Raw genomic sequence first — 23,176 nt, forward strand, 5'->3', positions numbered from 1 at the left:
TGTTTTCCTTGGTAATAAAGCATACAATTACTTATAGAATAACTATTTGTAGATATTATTTTAGCTCAGAGGCAGAAACTGGCCAATTTTAAATGTGCCAACGTCGCTCCGAGCTGGCGCCGTTTGTGGAGGGGAACGGGAAAGGTGGCTTGGCCGTCCGGCCTAGGCTTCCCTGACTTCGTTACTATATGATGGGATCCCACTGGACCAGTGTTAACAGACCACTCTATTTGGATTTCTGATCTGTGCCCCCACAGCCCTCTTGGAACAGAGATCACGATGACACAGCATCGACGCGTTCGGGAGGAACCCCGGGCCCTTCCAGCGGCGGCCACACATCGCACAGTGGGGATAACAGCAGTGAGCAAGGTAGGAGAGGCGTTCTCATTCTCTCGTGCTACTCGTTTCATTGTTAAGGGTTGAAAAATCAGAAATGCCTAGTTAGTTCCTATTAATCCCGTTTCTCCTAGAACATAAGCCCCTTAGCGTAGGGGAATCAGCTTCTCTTATTTGTTTCTCCAGACCCTTTCTTCCTTTGTGCCACCCCAGCTGCCTAACTGGCCATCACCTGCTCACCTCCAGAAAACGGTCGGTGAATTGACCGGGGGCAAGATTAGAGGCGATTAGAAGTTCAAGTGTGTGTAAAGAGCATTCCCACTCTTACCCTGCGATCCAAATAAAAAAGTATTTTTATTACCTGCCCTTAGAGGCTTCTCAAGAGATCATGAAGAAACATCTTTCACGATTCCAAGTCAGTGATGTCTTCAGATGCTTAGAAGGCCGTAGCCTTTTGGGAACCCACACTGGGCTTCCCTCTCCACTGGGTTGAGGCGGTTTTTTTTCCGGATTTGCTTATCCGAATCTCTTAAGTGCTTGACTTCATTGCAAAGTCAGACTACAGGGAATTAGGGAGAAATGAAAAGAAGCCAGATCCATTTAGCTCGTACTGTTCCTTGAATGCACATACCTGTGTGTATACTTGGGTGTCCATGGCTATGCACGTCTGACCGTGACTAGTAGGAAAGAAAGTTTTAACATGTAGTTCATCTTCAGCGAAAAGGCGAATGAGTATTCAGATGTCTTGTGCTGCCTTCGGTGAGACCCACTGCAGAGGAATTTTGTGTTCAGTTAGCACAACCAAAGCTTAAGAGTGTATTCTCTATTTGAAAATAAAAAGACGGCTTTATTGAAGTTGACTCTGAGCCCACAGTAGGTGCATACTTTAAAATCCGGTGTGATGATGGTGTGCCGCTAGACAACAAAAGAATTTTGTTTTCTCACATACATTGGGCTGGACCAATTAGATTTGCAAAGTCTAAAATGAATTTGACATCATTAATTGGAAAACAAAACCAGGAAATTTTTTTTTTTTTAAGGCACGTGTATGCTACTTGGACTGGGAATAACTTCTACACATAGAATTTTAAGCATCTGAGATATTTTATTGTTCAAAGGAAAGTTGCTGACTTCACCACAACTCTGAGTGTAGTAAAAAATGGAGCCCACGATAGTAAACGCGTTGAGAGCTGAGGCAGAAACATGTAACCTCTGACCTCTGACTTTTACTGGAAACTGATACGCAGCATAAATCCACGGGGCCTTTTCTCTTTCAAGTGTGTGTATGTATGTGTGATGGTGTTGCTGCTCCCGGGGCTAGAACTAAGGTGATGTCGGCACTTTCAATAGGAAGCCCTATTTTCAGCTTCTTCCATGAGTTTCCAAAAAGGTGGAAAGGGGATCTAAATTCTTCTTCCTGTACTCCAAAATTGCTACACGAGGTCATAGCCTCTTGTTTTATCTGTTTCTTTTTCTTTTTTGTTTCTTGCTTTAAAAAATATATATATATATTATCTATCACCTAGGAACAGGCAGGTAGCTTAGCTGCTGCTTTGATGGCTTGCGAACTGCTGAAACGGACTTGAATGTAAAATTGTAGCATATATGCTTTCTCAAACATAATCTGATGAAAGGATTTTGAGAGGCCAAAGGCCCTGTCCCAGTTCTTCCCCTGTGACATGTCATAACAGGGAATTAGGAATTTTGCATGTTTCCTTTTCCTTCAACAAGTGTTATCCAAAGGCCAATTTAATAAGGAATTTGATGGTAATCTGGAGACATGTCTCTTTCACAGTACCTGAGTTTTCTGATTACATTATTTCTCTTTTGTACTTTTCATATAAGATCACCACCTATTCTGCTTTTTTTTAAAAAAAAAAAAAAAAAGAATTTTCCCATATCATCTGAATGAGCTCTGTTGAGCCTTCCTAAAACAATCCTGGCCTCATTTGACAGAGGAGGAAAATAAGGTATGGGACCTTATTTGGTCCCATATTGGTATTGGGACCAATATTCCCACTTCAGGGGAAGAAATAAAGGAAAGAAAAAAAAGAGGAATGGGGCATCTGACTGGCTCAGTCAGTAGAGTACATGACTCCTGATCTTGGGGTTGTGAGTTCAAGCCCCATATTGGGTGTAGAGATGACTTAAAGGAAAATCTTTTAAAAAATTACAAAAAGAGGGATAGAAGGAAGCACATAGAAAAGCACAGATCAGGGCTGAGGGATGGGCTCTTTATTAATAATATAGTTTATAGACAAGATGATGTGCATTAACTAAACTTATTGAGCTGATCATTTTGCAAGATAGGTAAGTCATTATGCTCTATACCTTGAATTCTGGATGTCAGTTACACATGGATAAAACTGAAATAAAGACAGTTTTTAATTTAATTTTAACAATTTTCAATTTTAAGTAATATAATTTGTATTTATACTAAAAATTCATTATAAGAACTTCTTGCTTGTTTCACTTTCAAAAATTACACAGCAAAGTCTTACTCATTTGGTTTTTTGAGGTGGTGCAAAGCCTAAATGAATGGAAACTCTTGGTTGCATTTAATTACATAAAAATATCTTCAACTAAAAAAAAAAATCTTCAACTCAATGTTTCCAAATAATGAACTTAAGGGAGTCATTTTTATAACTAGTTAAGAACATTGCATTGCCCTGAGAGCTTTGGGGTGGTCTTGGGCAGCATCAGACCCCAAATTTCAGTTTCCTGATTATTTGTCTAAGATTCTTGTCCTCATGCTCTCTTTCTTGGCTCTCCACTGAGGAATCAAGCCAGTGACTCCCACTGTGATCCAAAAGAAGCCTTCTGTGTAGACTCCCCCCCCCCCAGCCCCCACCCAACACCTTGAGAGCCAGGGTGCAGGAGGCCCTCCTGTGGTCTTACCTGCCCTTCTCTGTGGCTTCTCCTCCTGGGCAGTGTGTTTTCTCTCTGGCTAAATGCAGAATGATGCCTGCAAGTGCTGCTGCCACTACATCTGTGCATTTCCATGCCAACCGTGACCCTCCTAAACCTTTTTTCATCCCTGAGACCTGTGGAGCTGGGTCTTTGTGCAGCCTTCAGATTAACTGTGCACAGTGGCTTTTCCATGTTTGCCCTGCCTGCCTTTTCTGGCAGCCATAGATATGTAAGCTGTGCCAGCATTTGGCCCGTAATGCATGTCCTAAATAGTTATTTACACAGTTTGAGTCCATTTTAGTCAACTGGGTAAATAACAGCCCTCTTCAAAAGATTTATAAATCCATAAATATGTCTTTATACATACCCAATAGACAGAAATAACTCAATCTGTCAAGAACATATCCAAAGAGGTGTTTCCCCCACAGACAGGAGTAATACATATTTTAAAACTTTCTCTACTGTATTATTTGTATTGTGTTTCTTTTTCCTCATTCCTTTTCATTTTTCACCACTTCATTATGGCACCTGTGATACCAAAAACAAAACAAAACAAACAAAAAAAACCAAACACAACAACAACAAAAAACCAAAAAACAGAAAAGAAATCCCCAGGCTTGCCTCTGTTACCTTATCTGCGCATGACGTAGGCATTAGGCAGGCTATATTTTCATTTGGACTTTCAAAGTTTAAAAAAAAAAAAAAGTCATTCAGGAAATTTGTAATATTCTGACAGATTTCAAAATACAGTGACAATTCCTAGTGAGGCTTCCAGCAATTTGGGGGATTTTGAGTGCCTGATGACTTGCCAAATTAGCGGCTGTTGTGGTTGATGGAATAGTTTTAGTCCAAATTTTTATCTAAGCATAAAAATATAAAACAGAAAATCCAATGCTGGGCATTCTAAAAAGAGTACATGCAAGATACATAATTAAGAAGATGTTGAAGACTATTATTCTTCAGGGATTTGGTGTTTATTTATGATTTACATAATACTCCTTTCCCCCCAACTCAAACCGTTTATCATGGTAACTTTTCTGAGGGCCTCTACTTTCATTTAATATGAACACTTGTGGCCGTTTGCAGGAAAGTGAGTCTTTGACAGTGAAGCTCCTTTAAGCTGGCATTGAAAAGGAAGGCCCCACGCCTGTCTCTGGTTGGGGGTTCTGGTGATGTTGCTCTGACATTGATTCTGGGTACTCCTTTGCTTCCTCAGAGCACTGCCGAAGCTACGACATTGGATCCTGATTTTATCCCTGTCTCTTATTTGCCCCTTTCCCATTCCAGAAGAGAAAAATGTAAGCTCAGAAATACTGAAGTAACGGTCAGAGTCAACTCCAGGATCTTGTCTCTTGGCTTTGCTTCGTGACCCCGTTAGGATGGGCTGCTTTCACGACCCCAGGCGGGGTCTCACACATAAGATGAGGGGCATATTGGCAGACGCATGACTCCTTCCTCTGTCTTTTTTCTCCTACCATGTGCCGCTGCCCTACTGACCAGAACCAGGGTCTCCTCTAGGAAGCATGTGGCTTGGAGCAGGAGAACACCAAGCACATTTGGTGTCTCTCTCCACCGTATTTGGACTCTTTCCCAGGAGGGTTGCCATAGTCACCCTATAACTCACAAGCAGCTTTGGTTATGACTGACCATGGTTTGCGTTTGGACATGTCTTCTTTTTTTTTTTTTTTTTTTTTTGTTCAACGTCAAGAGAGAGGAGTATATGCTAGCAATAAAATAACATAATGACATGTTAAGGGCTATCTGTCAGTATAGGTATTTCCAACCCTTACTTGGTAAATAAAAGAGATGGCAAAGGTTCAGAGAGGCTAGGAGACTTGCCCAAAGTCATATACAGGTGGTAGTAGAGTCAGGACCCAAACCCATACAGTGTGACTCTAGGGCTCATGCTCCTGAGGCCTGTGTCCTCTGGTGCTTTCGTGTGACGAGGAATGGAAAACAGATCATTGATGAACCCTCTTTCTCTTACCAAGTTGAGGCCTTTTTCAACAGTGTCTGTACCAGGCCTGGCCCTGTCTCCATAATGGTGGCGGAGCTGGTAATGGGCCAGAGTCAGCGTTAGCCTCAGGGGGGTTATACTCTGCTGGGGAGTGAGAATCTAGATTCTAGTGTTAAGTAGAATGAGAGATTCACAGAGAAATGTGATGATTGATATAATTAATTTGTATTATGTATTAAGAGCCTATACCATTTCGCTCATTCACAGATTTATTGAATTGAAACTAGGAGCATACAAAACAAATAAGGACATTTCTCTTGCAGAGCATTCCCCATTTAAAGCTCATCTCATTTTCCTCTTTTGTGAGAAAAAAGAGAAAGTATTATTTCTATGTTGAAATTTGATATAAAACATCTCAACTTGAAAGGGCTTTAATGATTGCTGAAACCTCTAAAACCCACTTCTGAACTTCTCCTTTTGGGGGGCAGGACTCATTCAACAATAGTATCTTTGCTCCTACTTAAAAATAAAAAAAAGCAAAACCAGCATGTTTCTTTAAAGAGGAATAATTGAAAAGTACTGCTATTTCTTTATAATAATGTGTGATAGTTGCAATGCCTCCCAGTGTACCCCGTCCCCCCACCAACTCCAGCTTTTGTATGAGTTCAGGCAACCTACAGGCAGAAGGCAATCCCATTTATTATTAAAGGGAATCCGAAGGCAGTTGTTTCAGGCTTGGGAGACCAGCAGGCAGAGCTGGCTGGGAGGGGGCGGGGAGCAGGGAGAGGGGCAGCGGGGAAGGGCCACATTACGTTCCAGATGACTAAGCAACGATTTATATACCAGCTTGCCTTTTTACATGAAGAAGAAAAGTAATAACAGCCCAAACCCGGGCATTTGAAACAGTCAGCTGTCCGATGAATAATGGGATAGGTGGGAAGGAGCGCTCTGATTGGATGTCTTAATGAGCACATTTCTTGCAGAGTTTGGGCTGCAGTTCCCCTTGACCTTTGCCCTTTATTGACCAAACTGACACTTCATTTTTCACATACTTCCAATTATGGCTCGGCTTAAGTGTTGCCCTCCCTCCTTTATTTCTTTCCTATGGACAACTTGAGAGTGGTTGAGGCCACAGAAGATATTTTCATTTGAAAAACTACCGTAGCAACTCAGGTTTGGGAGGTAATCTGTAATCTGCAGTTTTTCAGATGAAAACACAAAGTGAACGCTGCTTGTTTAGAAACAGTTTTCTTTGCCTTTTTTTTTTTAATCCCAACTGATTTTTAAAACGGTGTTTATAAGAACCTCAGAACCCTGTGAATCAAAAAAAAAAAAAAGTTTGTTTGGGTTTTTTTCATTCCATTTGTCTGCTGGTCAGGGTAACTTGAATGATCTCTATTTGTTCACACTTACTTGTTAAGTCTTACACTTCTGCGGGGACTTCTTGTATTTCAGTGGTGCCCTAATGCTTTTTGACTAATACACTTCGGAGAGAAAAGTAAAATATAATTGTGACTGCAGGCCTTCACCCTTAGACCACTGCAGCCTCGTGTGTTACTTTAGTCACACTTCATGTTGGGCTGCAGATTAAAGAGTGGCCTTTGCGCGCAGTGGCAGGCAGAAGAGGAAAATGATTTCCTGATGGGAAAAGTCAGGTGTAAAAAAGAAAGGGGAAGTTATTATACTCAGCAAATCCCTGTTATCAAAAGGTCCATATCATTAACTTATCAAACACGTTGAACAAGATGGATAGACAGAGAACTGTTTTTCCGGAACAACCCATGCTGTATATTCAACCTTTCCTTTTATTGACTCATCAAATGCGAGTAACTGTTTTCTGTTACCCATTCTCTTGACTTCTAGCATCATGAAAGCAGGTCATCTCAAAACAAAGAAAAATAACTTTGTCATCTAAAGAGCAATAACTGTATATTTAGGGGATATGCACTTGGCCTTGAGTGTTTTCACAGAGACTGCATCTTCTGACTATTAGGTGACATCGCTGGGAAGCTGGAAGTCAGTGTTTTTCCTCTTAAGCGACTGAAAAATGCCTCTGAAATTATTTACTCCCAAATATATTTCCCTCCGACACAGAAGTATTTGTTCCAAAAGTGCATGAGGTGTTCCCTACTTTATTATGTAGCCCTCTGGCATATCCATGGCATAATTTTACTATAATATGGTAATAAAAGAATATGTAAAAGGCAGACAAAGGTTCTGTCTTTTTCTGTAAGGTGACCTCTGTTACCAAGTAACTGCTTTACTTATGAGCTTATTAAAAACTCAAAAAATGAGCTTTTCATACTTCATAGGCATTGATGTGAAAATGAGCTGTCCTGTGAGTAGTTTTCTTGATCATTTTTAGAACAATTGATTAGCCAAAGAGCTCCTGTCATTAGTTGACATTGACTGATAGCAATTTGTCACAAGCTCTGAAGGTCAGCTAGACAGTTGGAGTTTCAGCCTGCCTTTGATTGACCTTTACTGATTCCATCCTCATGTGATTGGCTTTGAATAGGTATGACCCTCGATCGGAAGAGACAAGGCATTTGTCACCAGGGCCATTTCTTATATTTTCTGTTGATTGCTCATTTTTATTTATGCGTGAACTCACGGTCTGGATATCTTATCAAATTTATACTCTAATTTTTGACATGTAAAAGGCGTGATCCTTGTTAACCATGGCCTTAAAACCACAATTCTGTCTTCTCCATGGTTTGTGGTGTGAGAGTGGACTCCGTGAGTTGTGTAGACTTGGCTGCTGGCACTTGGCATTGTCACCTGTGTGGACACCTGAGTTTTGTGGCATGGGGTGGATGCGTGCATGCCACGTGGAGTTTTGTTGTTGTCGCTGCTGTGGTTGTCGTTTAAGAAGTGCCTGCTCTGGACGCCTGGGTGGCTCAGTTGGTTAAGCAGCTGCCTTCGGCTCAGGTCATGATCCTGGCGTCCTGGGATGGAGTCCCACATCGGGCTCCTTGCTCAGCAGGGAGCCTGCTTCTCCCTCTGCCTCTGCCTGCCATTCTGTCTGCCTGTGCTTGCTTGCTCTCCCTCTCTCTCTCTGACAAATAAATAAATAAAATCTTAAAAAAAAAAAAAAAGTGCCTGCTCCGGGATGACTTGTAGAAGTTCTGAAATTATACTCCAGTTCTCAGGCTTTCCTAGAATTAATTACACTGGCCTTTCAAGAGTCATGTGATAGTTTTAAATAAAAAATAAGTAAAGAATTATATGTACGTTGATGTTCTGTCAGTTCATTGTTTGGCTCTGTAGCCAGGAAGTATGAAAACTTTTTTATTTTTATTTTTTATTTTATTTTTTTAAAGGTTTTATTTATTTATTTGACAGACAGAGATCACATGTAGGCAGAGAGGCAGGCAGAGAGAGAGGAAAGGAAGCAGGCTTTCTGCTGAGCAGAGAGCGCGATGTGGGGCTCGATTCCAGGACCCTGAGATCATGACCTGAGTCGAAGGCAGAGGCTTTAACCCACTGAGCCACCCACGCGCCTCTGAAAACTTTTTTAAAAAGGTATCTTCCTGTCAGTTTTCCTCAGCCTGCTGTAAGTTAGAGAAGGCCTCTCTGGCTGTTCATAGTGTTAGCTTTTCGCCGAGAGTGGAATAGATGTTCTATCATGGTGGACTCAGAGTTGTTTGTAATGCTCCGTTCTTTCTTCCCTGAGCTGTAAGCTATTTTCCCCCAACTGCATCACGTAGAGAAGAAATATTCCATTCTTCTATTAATAATGTGGGTTTTATTACCTCGTGTTAATGATAAAAATGGCGACCTGAGCTTTAAAAACCTAGATACTAATGTGTCATTATGTAATTATTTAATGCAGTTTCTAACGAAGGCCTTTTTTTTTTTTTTTCCCCTCATTCTCTCTCCCTTTCCCTTCTTGATTCTGCGTTCGGTTTTAAGCTATATGCAGTCACTTGTTTTTTCAGATCGGCCCTCCTAGGAGTTCCAGGGCTGCCACACACAGCCCACCTGGCCCAGCTGAACCTGTGTTTCAGTTGCTACCCAGGAAAATACACCAGGAGAGGACCCATCGTCCCGGGTGGCAGTTTCTTCACCCATGTCATTGTTGGCAAGGCAGAAATGAGGACATTAACTTTGGGGAAGTATCCATTTAACGTAGCCCAGGGAGATAAAAAGAGTTTAGAACTGTAATAGCTTTTGCAGATAAGCCACAATATTACTGAGAGCTGTATTTAAGGGGAGAAGTATAAATGTATCCATTCTGGTCAGGTGGTCAGAAAGGAATTAGGTGCTGACCGTAAGGCAGGTGTTCTGTACGAGGCTCTGAGAATGACTAGGGCATAGTATTTACCCTTGGAAGTTGGTGTGCGCTACCTCGAGCATCAAGCATGTGTATGCGGAATCTTCTCTGAATACTGAACATTCTCAGGGAGCTGTGAGTGTATTTATTTCACAATAGGCCAATGACCCAGACACGGTGAACTCTGGGAGGAGGGCTGTTGGCTGAAAGACAAGGTGGGAGACATTTAACCTAGTTGGCACAGGGACCCCTCTCCCTTGGTCCTCTGACTGCCATAAAGGTTCAGCATCTGGTGAGCCCTGTGAGATCAACGTTGATCCATAGCCCAGTCTCAGGAACTTGGTTCAGCCCTCCCACATAGCCAGGTGGCCACTCGGGGCCTCTGCTGCCTGAACCACTGGGGTCACCATTGCTCTCTCCACCGTTAGTCATCTGGCTGCCAACTCTTGCTTATCCTTTGCAGGGAATGCTGATATTTTGGGGACTGGCAATCTGGCAAGGACAATGGTTGGCTGCCTTGTCGGTGTAATATTTTTATTAATGAATGAAATAAAATACATAGGACTACAAGGGAAACTAATTATATTGAAATTCAGTTATCAAAATGTTTTAAAAAACAAATTGTAATACAATGATATAGTGCCTTGTTAAATATGTATTAAATAACGAGGTCTAGCAGTGATTCTATCGTCTACCACATTTTTGAAATAATGAGGAATGTAAATGATGTTTTAAGATGTTTGTAACAACTATATTGTTGTATGTAAATATGATTTCCTTTGGTGACAAAGTCACAGGTCCTGCTAATGGTTCTTTGGTTTGTCACTTACCTAGATACGCGCTTGAAAGAAATGCTTATTTCAGTTAGAGGTTAGTGAGAATAAAATTTGGATCTTTCCCTTTGCACATAGGAAGATCTTCTGAATTTGAACCCTGGGCCCCTTAAGTGGGGAGGATCTATGTAGCCCAAGTTAAAAACTTCTGAACTTAGTTTAATTGTAATCTGCAGGAAGTATTCTGTGAACTCCCAGATTGGAGGAAGTCGCCCTCTTCTGTGTTGTCATGGTATCCTGTGTCTTACCCTTCTCGTACACTGAAGTGAGCCATTTTTGCCCCAGCCTCCCCAGGATGCTTCCTGGGAAAGGACTATGTCTTCTTCATCTTTACATCTCCTCCCAGGGTCACATAGGGTTCTGTCTCAGCATTCGTCATTCACTCTACCACAAGTTCCCTTAAAAGACCCCAAAATGTTGCAGTAGTTAAGGGCATATGGCCATGGGTGGGTAATTATTTATTCAAGAGGATTGGGAACCCTCTCATGCTTTCAAACTGTGATTACACTACATTCTCTCAACACTAATTTCTTGTGGGTGCCAGATGGCTGGTCACATGGCAATCCCAGTCCAAGTGTAAATAGACACTGAGGTCTTACCGGTCCTGACTCCCAGAGATACACTTTTACAGAAGCACTCAAGAAGAGACTCAAGGTCTAGTCCTTTCAGAATTGGTGGTAGACGGGTCTGGGGATGTACCTTAAATCATGGTGCCCACCTGATGGCCAGCTCTGCCTGCTCCTACTCTTGGGCACCATCCTGTGACCCCGAACAGGCTTCTGACAGAGGATGGGTGGGGACTAGTGGGAACATTTTAGGGTCTTTTAAGGGAACTCGCAGTAGGTGAATGACGAATGCTGAGACAGGACCCTGTGTTACCCTTGGAGGACACTTTTATGTCTGCTGGTTCCCCGCAGCAGACATGATTCTATCCCGTGGGATGTGATAGTCAGCTCTGCTCCTGAATTTATCTCCTTCCTTCATGAATGCTAGCACTAATTAAGGATAGTGGTAGAGGTTTTGGCTGTTGGCCTAGCAAAAACTAACCCAAACAGTAAATTTATGCCAAGCATTTTCCTTAAAAAGAGGTAGGCGTTGTCTACCTCTTACATTGATTGGTCCCAGAAGTGTAGTTGGTAAGTTGGGTTTTGCTCAAGTGTCTGGTTTTGTGGATTAGTTCAGTCTTGCAGATAATTTTCCATAATTACTTAACCTAAAAGCATTCTGTTTGATTAGTACAATTAGCTTTGGCTTTCCCCCATTTACCAATATCAACCCATATGCATCCCTCCTAGACATAGCTCATCTCATTTCCTAACAAAGGATGAAAGAGGTGGAATTTTCTTTCACTTTTTTTTTTTTAAGATTTTATTTGTTTATTTGAGAGAGAGAGAAATAGAGAGCATGTGAGCACGAGTCGGGGGTGGGAGGAAGAGGCAGAGGAAGACGGAGACTCCCTGCTGAGCAGGGCCTCCATCCCAGTCTTGGGATCATGACTTATGCCGAAGGCAGATGCTTAACCAAGTGAGCCACCCAAGCACCCCATCTTTTACTTCTTTCCATATCAGAAGAAAAAGAGAATAGGAGCATACCTAGAAAATCTTAAATTTTCTTCAAAATTTATATATTTTTAAGGAAGGGGGAATTGAGGAATGAATATAGAAAATACTGAACTTACTTGTTGCTAGGCTATTAACATTCGATCAATGCTATCTCTTGAAAAATTTCATTTGTCTGAACTTGAAACTGTCCTTGAGTGTCCCTCTCCCAGCAGGATAGATAGCACCTTAATACCCTTTCAATTTTGATACTTTAGGAGAAGAGAATATATCTTAATTTTACAATGTACTTATATATTCTCTCCTTCATTTTAAGGAAGGATTTAGGGATATGGTATATATCCTTAAATAAGGATATAGTATATATCTATACTATACTATACTATAAGGATTTAGTATATATAAGGATATAGTATATATATATAAGTATATAGTTATCTATATTTATCTATATTTTATATTTATATATATTATATATATATAAGCATATATATGTATATATTTATACATATATAGTTATATGTATATAGGGATATGTATCCTTATATACATATATCCTTATATACATACATTTTTATCTTTATCCTTATATCGTTATATACATATATGTATATTATATATGTATATATTATGTATATAAGGATATAAGGATACAGTATGTATCCAACACAATATAAATATAAAAGGATAAAAACAGGATGTGAAGAAAGGAAAACAAACAAGAGGCCAGCCATAAGGGCAGTACAGGACAAGACAAATTGTAAAAGAGCGCATACAATTGCTAGAGGTAGTCAGCTTGGCTCTGAGCTGCCTAGCAGCCAAAATGAAGAGTGAAATATAATTAGTTACAAGATTTACAGAGTCCACGGAAGTTGTCTGGAAGAATCCCTTTAACTGGTATGAAGACTGGAGCAAGATTCCTGCACGTGTCTGCACCCAGGGAATCCGGTGGGATTCTTGCCCTTGCCTCGGTTCCTTGCATGGAGTGGTGCAGACACAGCCCATGCCCAAGAAATATTTGGTTGACCCGTTTGACTAGATAGATGTCTGCATTCATATTCAGCCCAATCTTTGTTTAGCTTCATGGCACCTAAGTGAGTCTCGATTTCCATGGTTGTAACAGATGGCGGCCTTTCTTCATCAGAGGCCATGGTGCCCATAGTTTCGTGATGCCATTCCTCCTTTTCTGTCTCCTTCCTCTGACCATTTCATGGTGCTCCAACTCCATTTCCCAGTCTTTTCTCCCCATCCCTGGGGTCAGTGATGTGGGTGAGAATGTTCTTGTTCTGGTTATCATCCCCGGAAACAGGGTTAATGGCACCCAAGAGATGCACTGGGTGGTGAAGAACTAGGGTGCCAGCTTGGGAAGATTCAGGTACCACACTCTTTAAAAATGGATGTTCTGAGGGAATGCAGTTTCAGCCTAGACAGTCGGAGGGGGCTTTGTGTTATGAATATTTGGTTCACTACATGCCAGCACCAAGAGCATCCCCTATGTGAAAGGAATACATAGAGTGCGAATAGGAAATATTGCTTGATATTGTGAATTTAAAGCTTCTGAGAGGAGTATTCTCAAAGATAATGGAGGAAGGACAGAAATAGCACCATTCCCTCACTTAATGAGTATTCACTGAATGTCTACTATGTAGACATTTAGCCTGTGCTAAATGTGAGAAATCAGAGTGAAGAGGCTGTTCCTGGAACCGAGGAGCTGATGGTCCAGGGGCCAGGCTGGAAGTTCCATATGGTAGGTTAGGGCTCGTGACTAAGTGGGCTCCGTGTAATCTGGAAGTAGAGGAATGGCACCTAACAAACCGGCAGAGAGTCAGCAAGTGCCTGGTGGCCTCTCCCTGTTCCTTTCACAGGAGCAACCTTCCTCCATCACAACACCTTTTCTTAGGGAGCCGGAATGGAACTCGGATGTGGGTCCTTCTCCACATGGCACTTCCATCCCCGTAGTTACCCCTGGCAGCAATCTGCCAGGGATCTTCCAGCTAGCGCCCCCAAGGTGGTGAGTCTGTGGTGGGAAGTTGGGGCAGGTGAAGTAGAAGGACGTGTGAGGCAAAGAAATTAGTTGGTGTGAAGGCAAGGAGGAAAGTGAAAGCATGATCCTTGGAGGCTTCGCGTGTGCTTCATGCTTCAGCAGGAGCCGAGAACAGGGTGTGAGAGGAAGAGTCTGAGGGGAAGGCCAGAGGCGAACTGTGAAGGATCCTATCGGCCGTCCCAAGGAATTGGGGCTTTGCTTGGGAGGCCGTGGGGAGTCGTGGCAGAGCTGAGCGAAAGAGGAACTGATGTAGAGAAAGGCTCGAGTCACACTGCAGTTACTCTGAAATGCTGAGGACATGACAAGGCGCTGGAGAGGAGAGCTTTTGAGAAGAGGTCTGGCCCAGACCAAGAGACTGGGGACGCCAGGGATGGTGGGTTTAGAATGGTCTGGGATGATGCCAAGGTCTCAGAATACTGCTGCCTACACCACAGGATCCTTCTGGAGGGCTCACTGTTTTCTGAAGTGTACCTTCCCTTCTCCAGATATAGGGACAATATGGCTGGCCGTTGCTGCCTATGGCTTTTTCCTCACATCCAGGCTGGGCAGAAGCAACACTTTTTCTCTCCCTTCCTGAGGGTGGCCCATGGAAGTCTGGCCACTACTCTCTCTCTCCTCACGGCTTTCCTGTGGCGGGGGTGGGGAGGAGGGAGGAAGGGGGGGTAGGGCCCGCTGTCTCCATGGGGACCAGGGGGCTGGGTGGAAAGGAAGAGGCCAGGCAAGCTATCATGGGAATTCCATGACTCATTTCATCAGTTTACTGCTCTGAAAATGAGGTGACTTCCCCCTTTGCTTGACAGCTGATTGATGAACATTTCCTGAGTATTTGCAGAGTAGATGTTTTGTTACAGGGGCCTCGGTGTTCATGGACTCCCACTGGATTCTCATCCTCATGTGTTTTTGAGCCCCTTCTCCTTCCCAGGCTGCTGATGTTTCTGTTTATGTAGAATCTTCAAATCACCTGCCCAAGACTTAAGAGACTCCAGGGCTGGAAATAGTATACTCTTGGGTTGCTGATAGAACTCTGGCTACATTTGCTTTTTGCTAGAATACTAGAGAGGGAGGGGTACTTTCTTATCCTGAAACTATTTGTTTAGACTAACAGCACTGGCACCTGGTACTTAGTATGTCTAAGTTGAAAGTTGTCCTTAAAAGTAGTGTACTTCATTTTGTGTGTCTACAATTTTTCTGTTTGTTCATTTTCAGTTTTCACTTTCTTTCCCAGGATGTGGGTTTGTGTATTTTTAGAAAGATTGTCCTTTACTTTGATTCCAGATGTCCCGATGCTCTTGATAGGAAAGGAGTCAGCTTTGGAAAACATTAATTGTTCTGCCAAATGATAGAATGTTAATAAAAGCTACATAGTAAGAAGTGTCGTCATTACTTTTAGGCTCCAAGAATGTTCCTTAGGCTCATTTTTCATAACTGAAGTGGAGACAATAGGTTTGTACTATGTGGGTCAGAGCCATCGTCTTAGATACTGGCTATATCCTTAGATTTAATTTTCATATTTCAAATGGAAGTGGTAGGTTTAATGTGTCTTACTTTGCAGCTGGAACAGAGTCTATTTTAATCTGTAAGTCAAAAATGGCGTGAAGCCAGGTGCTGCCCAGATCCAAATGCATAGTTCCTGTGGATATCAGTGAGTTTCATGATGGATTGGAAAGAAGTATGTGGCCTTTATTCCAAATAGCCATCTGACTCCTTAGAATTAAGCATGCTGAACATATCCTAGCACTTTTCAAGTTGAAATGAAGTGTCTTCTAATGTAGCAACAATGCTGGCATAAAGGAAGGACGGAACAATTCCAAACAGACACACACGGAACTGTTGAGTTGGTTGTCAGGCAGAGAAAGGCAACAGGGCTCAGGAACCTGGGCGGCAGGGTCAAGGACATGGCTGCGTTGAGCTACAGAAAACTGCCTTTAAGTGGAAGAGCTCAGGGGAGAAAGCCATTCCTTTGCATGATACTCTGCTTGTGGGAGGACACACATTGTTGTCAGCGAGTAATTCTAGCAAGGGCCCTCCTGTACTTCCTCAATCCTATTACCCTGTGGTGGGAATGGTAGGGCAATATTCATCCATGATTGACTGATGTTTGCATCTATAAATAAATGTACTCAAATCATAATTGTAATAACAGGATTGTTTGATTACCTGGCAATGGCCTTGTTCTGAGATAGCTTTCGGATCACCTGTTCATTGGGAACATTTGACAGACCTCATGTTTATGACCCAATTGAATGTCAGTAGCAATTGCAGCTAAAGATAAACAAAAATGCAAGCACTTGTTGACCTTGACTTTTTTTCCACAAGAGATTGGACTTGATGGCTCTATTGCTGTTGAGCTGATAAGGGTTATAAACAGTAGTTTAAAGAAAATGTTTTATTCCCAGAGGAAAATACCCCATTTGCTGTGGGAAATGGCATAGCCCTGTGTACCCTTTGCCAGATATTCTTAATTCACCTTTATTTGGCCTGTGGGAAAAAGATACGGGGGGAACACTTCTGATGGCTTTAATGTACATTTGCATAGATTGTTATAACTTGTGAATGGTGTAGTTAGCAGACTGAATACAGTTTTAGAAGAAGCCAATGACATTTCTATGATTTCTGATATTGAGTAACAGGATTTCTTTTGAAACTGTCATTTTGTTTTGTTTTATTTTAAATTTTTATTTTATTTTATTTTATTTTATTTTCAGTGTTCCAAAATTCATTGTTCATGTACCCACTGCTCCGTGCAATACGGGCCCTCCTTAATACCCACCCCCAGGCTCACCCAAACCCTCACAACCCTTCTCTCCAAAACCCTCTGAAACTGTCACGTTAATGTAATATTGTGTTTCAGAGATGCAGACCTTGTAAAAATGCACCATGGTGCAAAAGTGCTCTTTCAGATTCTAATTCAAAACATGAAACTATCGTTGGTTAGTGATTTCACCAGGGGCAAGGAGAGAGAAAATTTGACCTGGTGAATGTATTTACATGGAATACCACAGAAGTACACTGGGGCATGTAACAATCAGCACTTTTCTTTGGGCACCCAGTCTTAAGTCCCAGATTTGAATGAAGAAACTCTGGGCCATTAAGGATTCCCCATTTCTTGTTGAGTCATAAAGCCTTTGTGACCCGTCCTTTTTGCTCTTAAAAATCCCACTGCATTTTCCTTGCGAGGAGAGGTGCTTTGGTTTAATGCCACTGGCTTCAACTTTTGCTCTTAAAATGTTGTTTTGATGCATAGTGTAGTGATGGATGAATTGATTTCTGTGCATAAACGGTGGCCTAGATTCTTGCCCTGTGGAAATCCATGGAATTAAAAACTGTAGGTTCCCGGAGTGATAAGAGGTAAGCAAATGATTAGATATGCATGCAAGGAAAAAATTGAGATGCTCATAGAATGGAAATAAGGGTCTATATAATTTGCAAGTTTAATGTAAATGTAAGCCACTAATACAACTAATAATTTAATGCTAATATGTGAGAGTAAGTAAATGTAATTCTAATCATTTCCTATTTGGTGTGTTCTCAGAGAGTTCTGAGTAACAGTGTACCGTACTGGAATATTTCCCTGGCTGTGTAGGATGAAAATAAGGTCTGCTGACAACTGTGGCCCTTATGAGACCTCTGGGATACTAGCGACTCAGGACTAGAGGTTTCTCTCTAGACAGAAGTTAGGGACGTTTGAGATTGCAGAATCTAAGGCGGAATTTCCTACAGAGAGGTTTAGAACACTGGCTATGGGATTTATTGAATAGGTATCCAAGATCTCATCCAACATGCCCTTTTAAGTGGTCATTGGCATTATTTCATCATACAGACTACTTTTTTCTAAAAATATTAGACCTTTTGCTCTATTTTTTTAAAGTACAGATTTCTCCATGAAGATATCTCAGGCCAGCTTTGGATACATTTTTTGTGAGAACAGGTCCACTGAATGAAATTTTAAAATGTAAGTAAAGAAAGCCATACCATCTATAACCAATAGGGAATGTCGCACTGTCTTTCAGAAAACAATGACAGAACAGAAGAGTTCTATTCTCCCCGGTCTTCTTTGCTAGGCCACCTCCTTTTTTTTTTTTTTTTTTTTTTTTTTTTTTTGCCTTGTGAATTTCTTTGGAGAATAACTGCTTGCTGACTTCCACTTTCCTGTGAAACTTTTGTGAAGAACAGTGGAAATCTCTGCAGTGACAGATGCCATAGCAGATTATTATGACGTCCCTTACTTGGTGAATGAAATTAGGAAGAGTTTATGTCTGACATGGCATCTACCCTTCCCTGTGACACAACGGCTGTAACCTAGAATCTTGGTTTAAAATCACATCCTCAGGATTGCCTGATTGATATGTTAGAGGTGAGCGGAGGGGAGACCACGGCCCCCAACCCCCAGCGTCCCAATCCCCTCCAGCAGGAGGGTGCCTGGGACTCTCTGCTCAGGCTCCTCATTTTGGGCTGTGCAAGGGGGAATGTGGGCAGGGAGTGCTCCCTTTCCTCTTCACAGTCACTGAAGGATGTGGCAAGGACATGAATTGTTTGTGGCTGGCTCTCTATCCTGCTGCTAGAAAGACTTCTTCGTTTATCTGCATTTTTCTGAGCACCGGTCGCTGAGAAGCCACCTCCCAGGCCACTTTGTGGGCAAGCTTTCTTTATGGTGGATGACGTGGCATTTCTTGTCACTTCCTCAAATTCCTTCCCGCTGCCTATCAGCATTGCTCGGGACTTATCTGGGTTGAGCTTCAGCCAGCCAGAGCTAATCCAGGTTCCTATTTCAGAGGAGCAGAAGGACAGCAATGACGCTGCCATTTCTCTACTGTGACCTGGGGTGCAGAGAGGAGAGGGGTCCAAGAGTTGAGGGCCATCGGATTGGTCCTCAAGATTGTTACCTTTTGTCTCTTCTTTGCCCCCCACGGTCCTGCTTTCCCATAAGGCTGACAATGGTGTTTATTTGGATGTGAAGCTGGATATTACTTTCTTCATTCTAACCCAAAGAAATAAAGACATCTACTTGAGGAAACCTCCCTCCACAGGGATCAGCCCTGACAAGTTTGAAACTCTCGGACGAAGTCTTCTGAATTGAGATGTAATGTAGTAGAGAGATATGGCTCTCTCGTTCTGATCTTCCATTGTTTAACAAATATTTACTGAACACCTACTCTAAGCCACGTAAGTGCTGGGGAGGAAATATATCCTAAAAATAACAACTTCTCCTGACTTCCGTCTATGAACTACATCCGTCTAACTTAGTCTGTGGGGCCTTCCACCACCAGTCTTACAGCAGCCCTCCGTTTCTCCATTTTATAGGTGAGAATTGGCTGAGGTATGACAGGGTATACGTGGGAAAACCCTGGGACCTGAACCAGCCAGGTTTTTCAACTCCTGACACCTTTCTTTTGTACCAGATTAAGAAGAAACTTAGTAATTGGTATCTTCTTGGTTCATTTATTTCTGAATTGCGTTCACCAGTTCTCGCTCATTAGGAAGAAAGAAGAGAGAATAAAATAGGAAGGACCTTTAGAAGGAAGTGATGAAGTATTGCTTAGCATTATAATTCATTCATTCATTCATTCCCAGAGTACCTCCTGTATACCAAGCACTATGCTAAATCCTGAGACAACAAGGATGAATACGACCAATTCCTGCCCTCAAGGAATTTGTAGTCCAGTGTTGGATTCTCCCTTCACTCCTGAATTAAGAAATGTCTGGGACACACCTGTTTGTGATGCTGTCCTCTTTAGGAGTTCCCTTCTCCTTCATCCAGTTCAGTTGAGGCACTTTGCTACTGTTCAGGCACGAGGGAGTTTAGTATATGAGTAGAACTGAAGCAGTCTTCCACTGGTCTTTCCTCATGGAGAACTGGCATAGGTTTAACTTCCTTGCGCAGAAAAACCACTTAAACTTACCTACAAAATGGGGTGGTATTAACACCTCCATACAGGGTTATCAAGAAGACTAAACAAACTGATGTGTAGAATTTAGAACAGTGCCTGGTACATAGAATGTGTGTGTGTGTGTGTGTGTGTGTGTGTGTGTGTGTGTGTTAGCTGCTATCATCATCATCATCATCTCCATCATCATCATCATCATCATCATCTGGTTTGTTTTTCTCTCTTCAGAAAAGGAACTGTGGTTAGGACTGGTACTCATTTCTGAGTGTGTGTGACGGTGTAACAAGGAATCGAGACTCTAGTACTATTCCCTTCCCAAATGGAGAGTGTTTATCTGCCCGTTTGCTTCAGGACAGAAGTCATTCTAAACTTAGTGGGCCACTGAGATTTCCTTTCATAGAAGACTCCCCTCTATTATCCATCACTCTCAAACATCCCAAGTCACGTCTGTTACTTTTACTTTCGAGGCGATGATGAAGAACTGAATAATTAAGAAGAGACATGGGTATGAAGGGCACCTTTCTGACCACAGGGCCATTGGTCTACTGGATTCTTTTAAAACAAAGGCTAGGGTTCCCTCTATGCCACATATCAACATGTTTGGGAGAAGATGAGGTTTGTGGTAAGAGTCAAGGTGATGTGTTGAATGGCATACCTCTTGTTGATGATCAGGTTGGGATTCTGTGCTTTCAGAGAACATAGGTGGAGTTCCCTCACAAGAGCCCAGCTCAGATGGGGAATGTAACAGAGTTTCTTCTCGTATCTCTAGTCTTACCTTGTCACAGTAATCTTTGGCCTTTGATGAAGCTATTGAACAATACCAGGCCTTTCAGTTTCAGGATGCCATATTACCAGCAAACTTTAAGATCTATGAAGATTGTCCTTATTTCCTAGCTAAATTTTACCAAACATTATATAGATCTTAAGGACTAGGTTTATGGTCAGGGCAATTGGTTAAAAAAAAAAGAAGAAAGAAAGAAAAAAAAGTTTAAAATACCTCTTGCCTATCCATACTGAATAGGAAAGGTTGATTATGGGTAATTATGGAGTGGTGAAACTAGACTTATAGGCAGGTCTTTGTTTATAGCAAATTAGCTGCTATAAACTTTTTTTTTTTTTTTTTAGATTTTATTTATTTATTTTGACAGAGAGAGCACAAGTAGGCAGAGCAGCAGGCAGAGGGAGAGGGAGAAGCAGGCTCTCTACTGAGCAAGGAGCCCGATGTGGAACTCGATCCCAGGACCCTGGGGTCATGACCTGAGCCGAAGGCAGAGGCTAAACTGACTGAGCCCCCCAGGCGCCCCTCTACTACTTCTTTCACCTGCAGAATTCCTGGTGGTGCTGATTGCCCACTCTTCCTCTCCCCCACCTCACTGCTCACCTCTCTTCTTGCTCTTCTTTATATTCAGTGTTGTGGCCTCGTTATGATGACAGCAGAGAGTCTGTTTTGACTATTTTAATTTCTTTTGGTAACCACTCACTCATGACACAGGAATGTGTTTGAATTTTTGGTATTCGTTGCAAAGCCATCCCTCTTCAAGGGAACAGAGGTGGTTTCCTAACAACCAAACATGGTCCAGCTCCTTCTAAAGAGAGGAATTTCTTATCCATGTGGTAATAACTCTGTTCAGTTGTGGCACAATGTGGTGGCCCACGGCAGAGCCAACGGTGGTACCCGGAAGATGGAAAACACAGGGCGGCCTTGCACTGAGATTCTCCCCATGCTGTTTGTTAGCATTTTTCTCAACTTTTTATTCTGAATATTTTCAGACATACAGGAAAATCAAGTAAATAGTTTAATTAGTACGCATAACTCACCAGTCCCTTTCGACAATTGTTAACATTTTGCCATACTTGCTTTGTCGTTATATGTGATGCACACACATGTGTGTTTATAGTACTGTATATTCCTCTTCTGTAAAAAAGGATATTTAAGAATCCATACATTTCTGAGGATATAGATAAATCAGTGATTCCTCTATCCTCCTCATCAAGGTGCTGAACCACCTATTTTGGCATCTCAGAAACCAATGCTAAAACATAAGGAGAAAATAACTGTGCATGATTCTAGGTTAGGATCAGTGCATAGTGATCAATTTCTATTTTGAATACTGGTTCATGTACGCCTTATGTTGAGAACTTTAAACTGTCTTTCTCTGAGACTGTGTGGTGAACTACAGAGACCATTGTTGTTGGAGACAGCTGTTCCAGATCTGTCCCCACCGGACAAGGCACAAGCCCTGTGCTTGGGGCTGGACCACTCACATAACCTCAATGGGATGAAATTTCTTCTGGAAATAAAAGAGGTTGGTTAGGTCATTGAAACGTCTTCCTTCGCTTCTGAAATACTGAAATTCTAAGAACCAAGTTGAACAAACCTGGGTAGAATGAAGAACTTGCAATAAACATTTTACATATAGATTGAAATTTGCAGAAGGTCAGTAAATTCCAAATAATTTCATGGCCAGTGAAGAGAAATTCTGAATCTAAGATTTAACATTGGTAATAGCGATCAAAAAGTACCAACCATTCCCGATAGGTGAGTTTTCTGAGTATCTAGATGCGAAGTAGTGTTATGGATTTGATTCTTCTATGCACAGATAACACTGAAAAGGTCCAAATGCATCCCCAGCTCTTTGAATAGATGTGGAATATATAACTGCTTTATTTGGTTATTACTGAAATTTCCAAGTGATTTACCTATTTAAACATTTGTATCCTGCATTTTTCCTGGATACTCTATGCTGGGGGAGGGGTGTGGGTCAAGAATGATGGGGAGAGATGGATTCATAAGTTACATCAAGTGAAATAATCACTTCAGTAATATCATATATGAAGTTGCCTTATAATGTTTGGGGAGGTTTTACATTTGTCCCCCTTTTCCAAATGCAGACTTCTGAGAATAATATGACTAGGTCAAGTATACCCTGAACTTTTGAGAAATCATCTTTTTTTTTTTGAGAGGTGATGAAGACTTTTTAAATCTTTTGATATAAATCAGTGGACAATATGAACATTTATTTGTCATCTTGGATTAATCTGTTGGTGACAAGGTGAATACATTTGTCTTAGCACACAGAGGTAATGGAAAGTCAGCCTGATATTGGCTAGTGAAATTTCCAGCAAAGTCTTCTTAATATAACATCTGTTTTAGTAAATGGCATTAAGAGATAGAGGTGTTCTCTGTCCCTAATGTAAATATCCTTCTGCTGTCTACCTGCCAATTTGGGTTCCTTAAAGTTAATTCTTCCTCAAGCTTTCTTGTTTTGTTTTTAACTATTTGATGAGAAGATCACTCTGCTACAGGCCTGCTAAAAGGGATGTATTATTTGAAGGGCTTCCATTGTTTTTAAAATCATTGTTTGTGTTGTAATCC

At 41.7% G+C, this 23,176-nt stretch overlaps 1 protein-coding gene across 5 annotated transcripts in view; it reads left to right on the forward strand.

Annotated features, from left to right (window-relative positions):
- Positions 1-23,176, forward strand: part of MEIS1 (Meis homeobox 1) — a 133,642-nt gene that overhangs the window by 29,358 nt on the left and 81,108 nt on the right. For all 5 annotated transcript variants that reach the window (XM_045077918.1, XM_045077917.1, XM_045077919.1 and 2 more), the window contains exon 7: positions 258-369. In XM_045077918.1, the coding sequence (XP_044933853.1) occupies positions 258-369 (112 nt within the window). The remainder of the gene's footprint in view (positions 1-257; positions 370-23,176) is intronic.

The sequence above is a fragment of the Mustela putorius genome, unplaced genomic scaffold (assembly GCF_011764305.1).
Source record: "Mustela putorius furo isolate JIRA1106 unplaced genomic scaffold, ASM1176430v1.1 tig00000224_pilon_pilon_pilon, whole genome shotgun sequence".
NCBI lineage: Eukaryota > Metazoa > Chordata > Mammalia > Carnivora > Mustelidae > Mustela > Mustela putorius.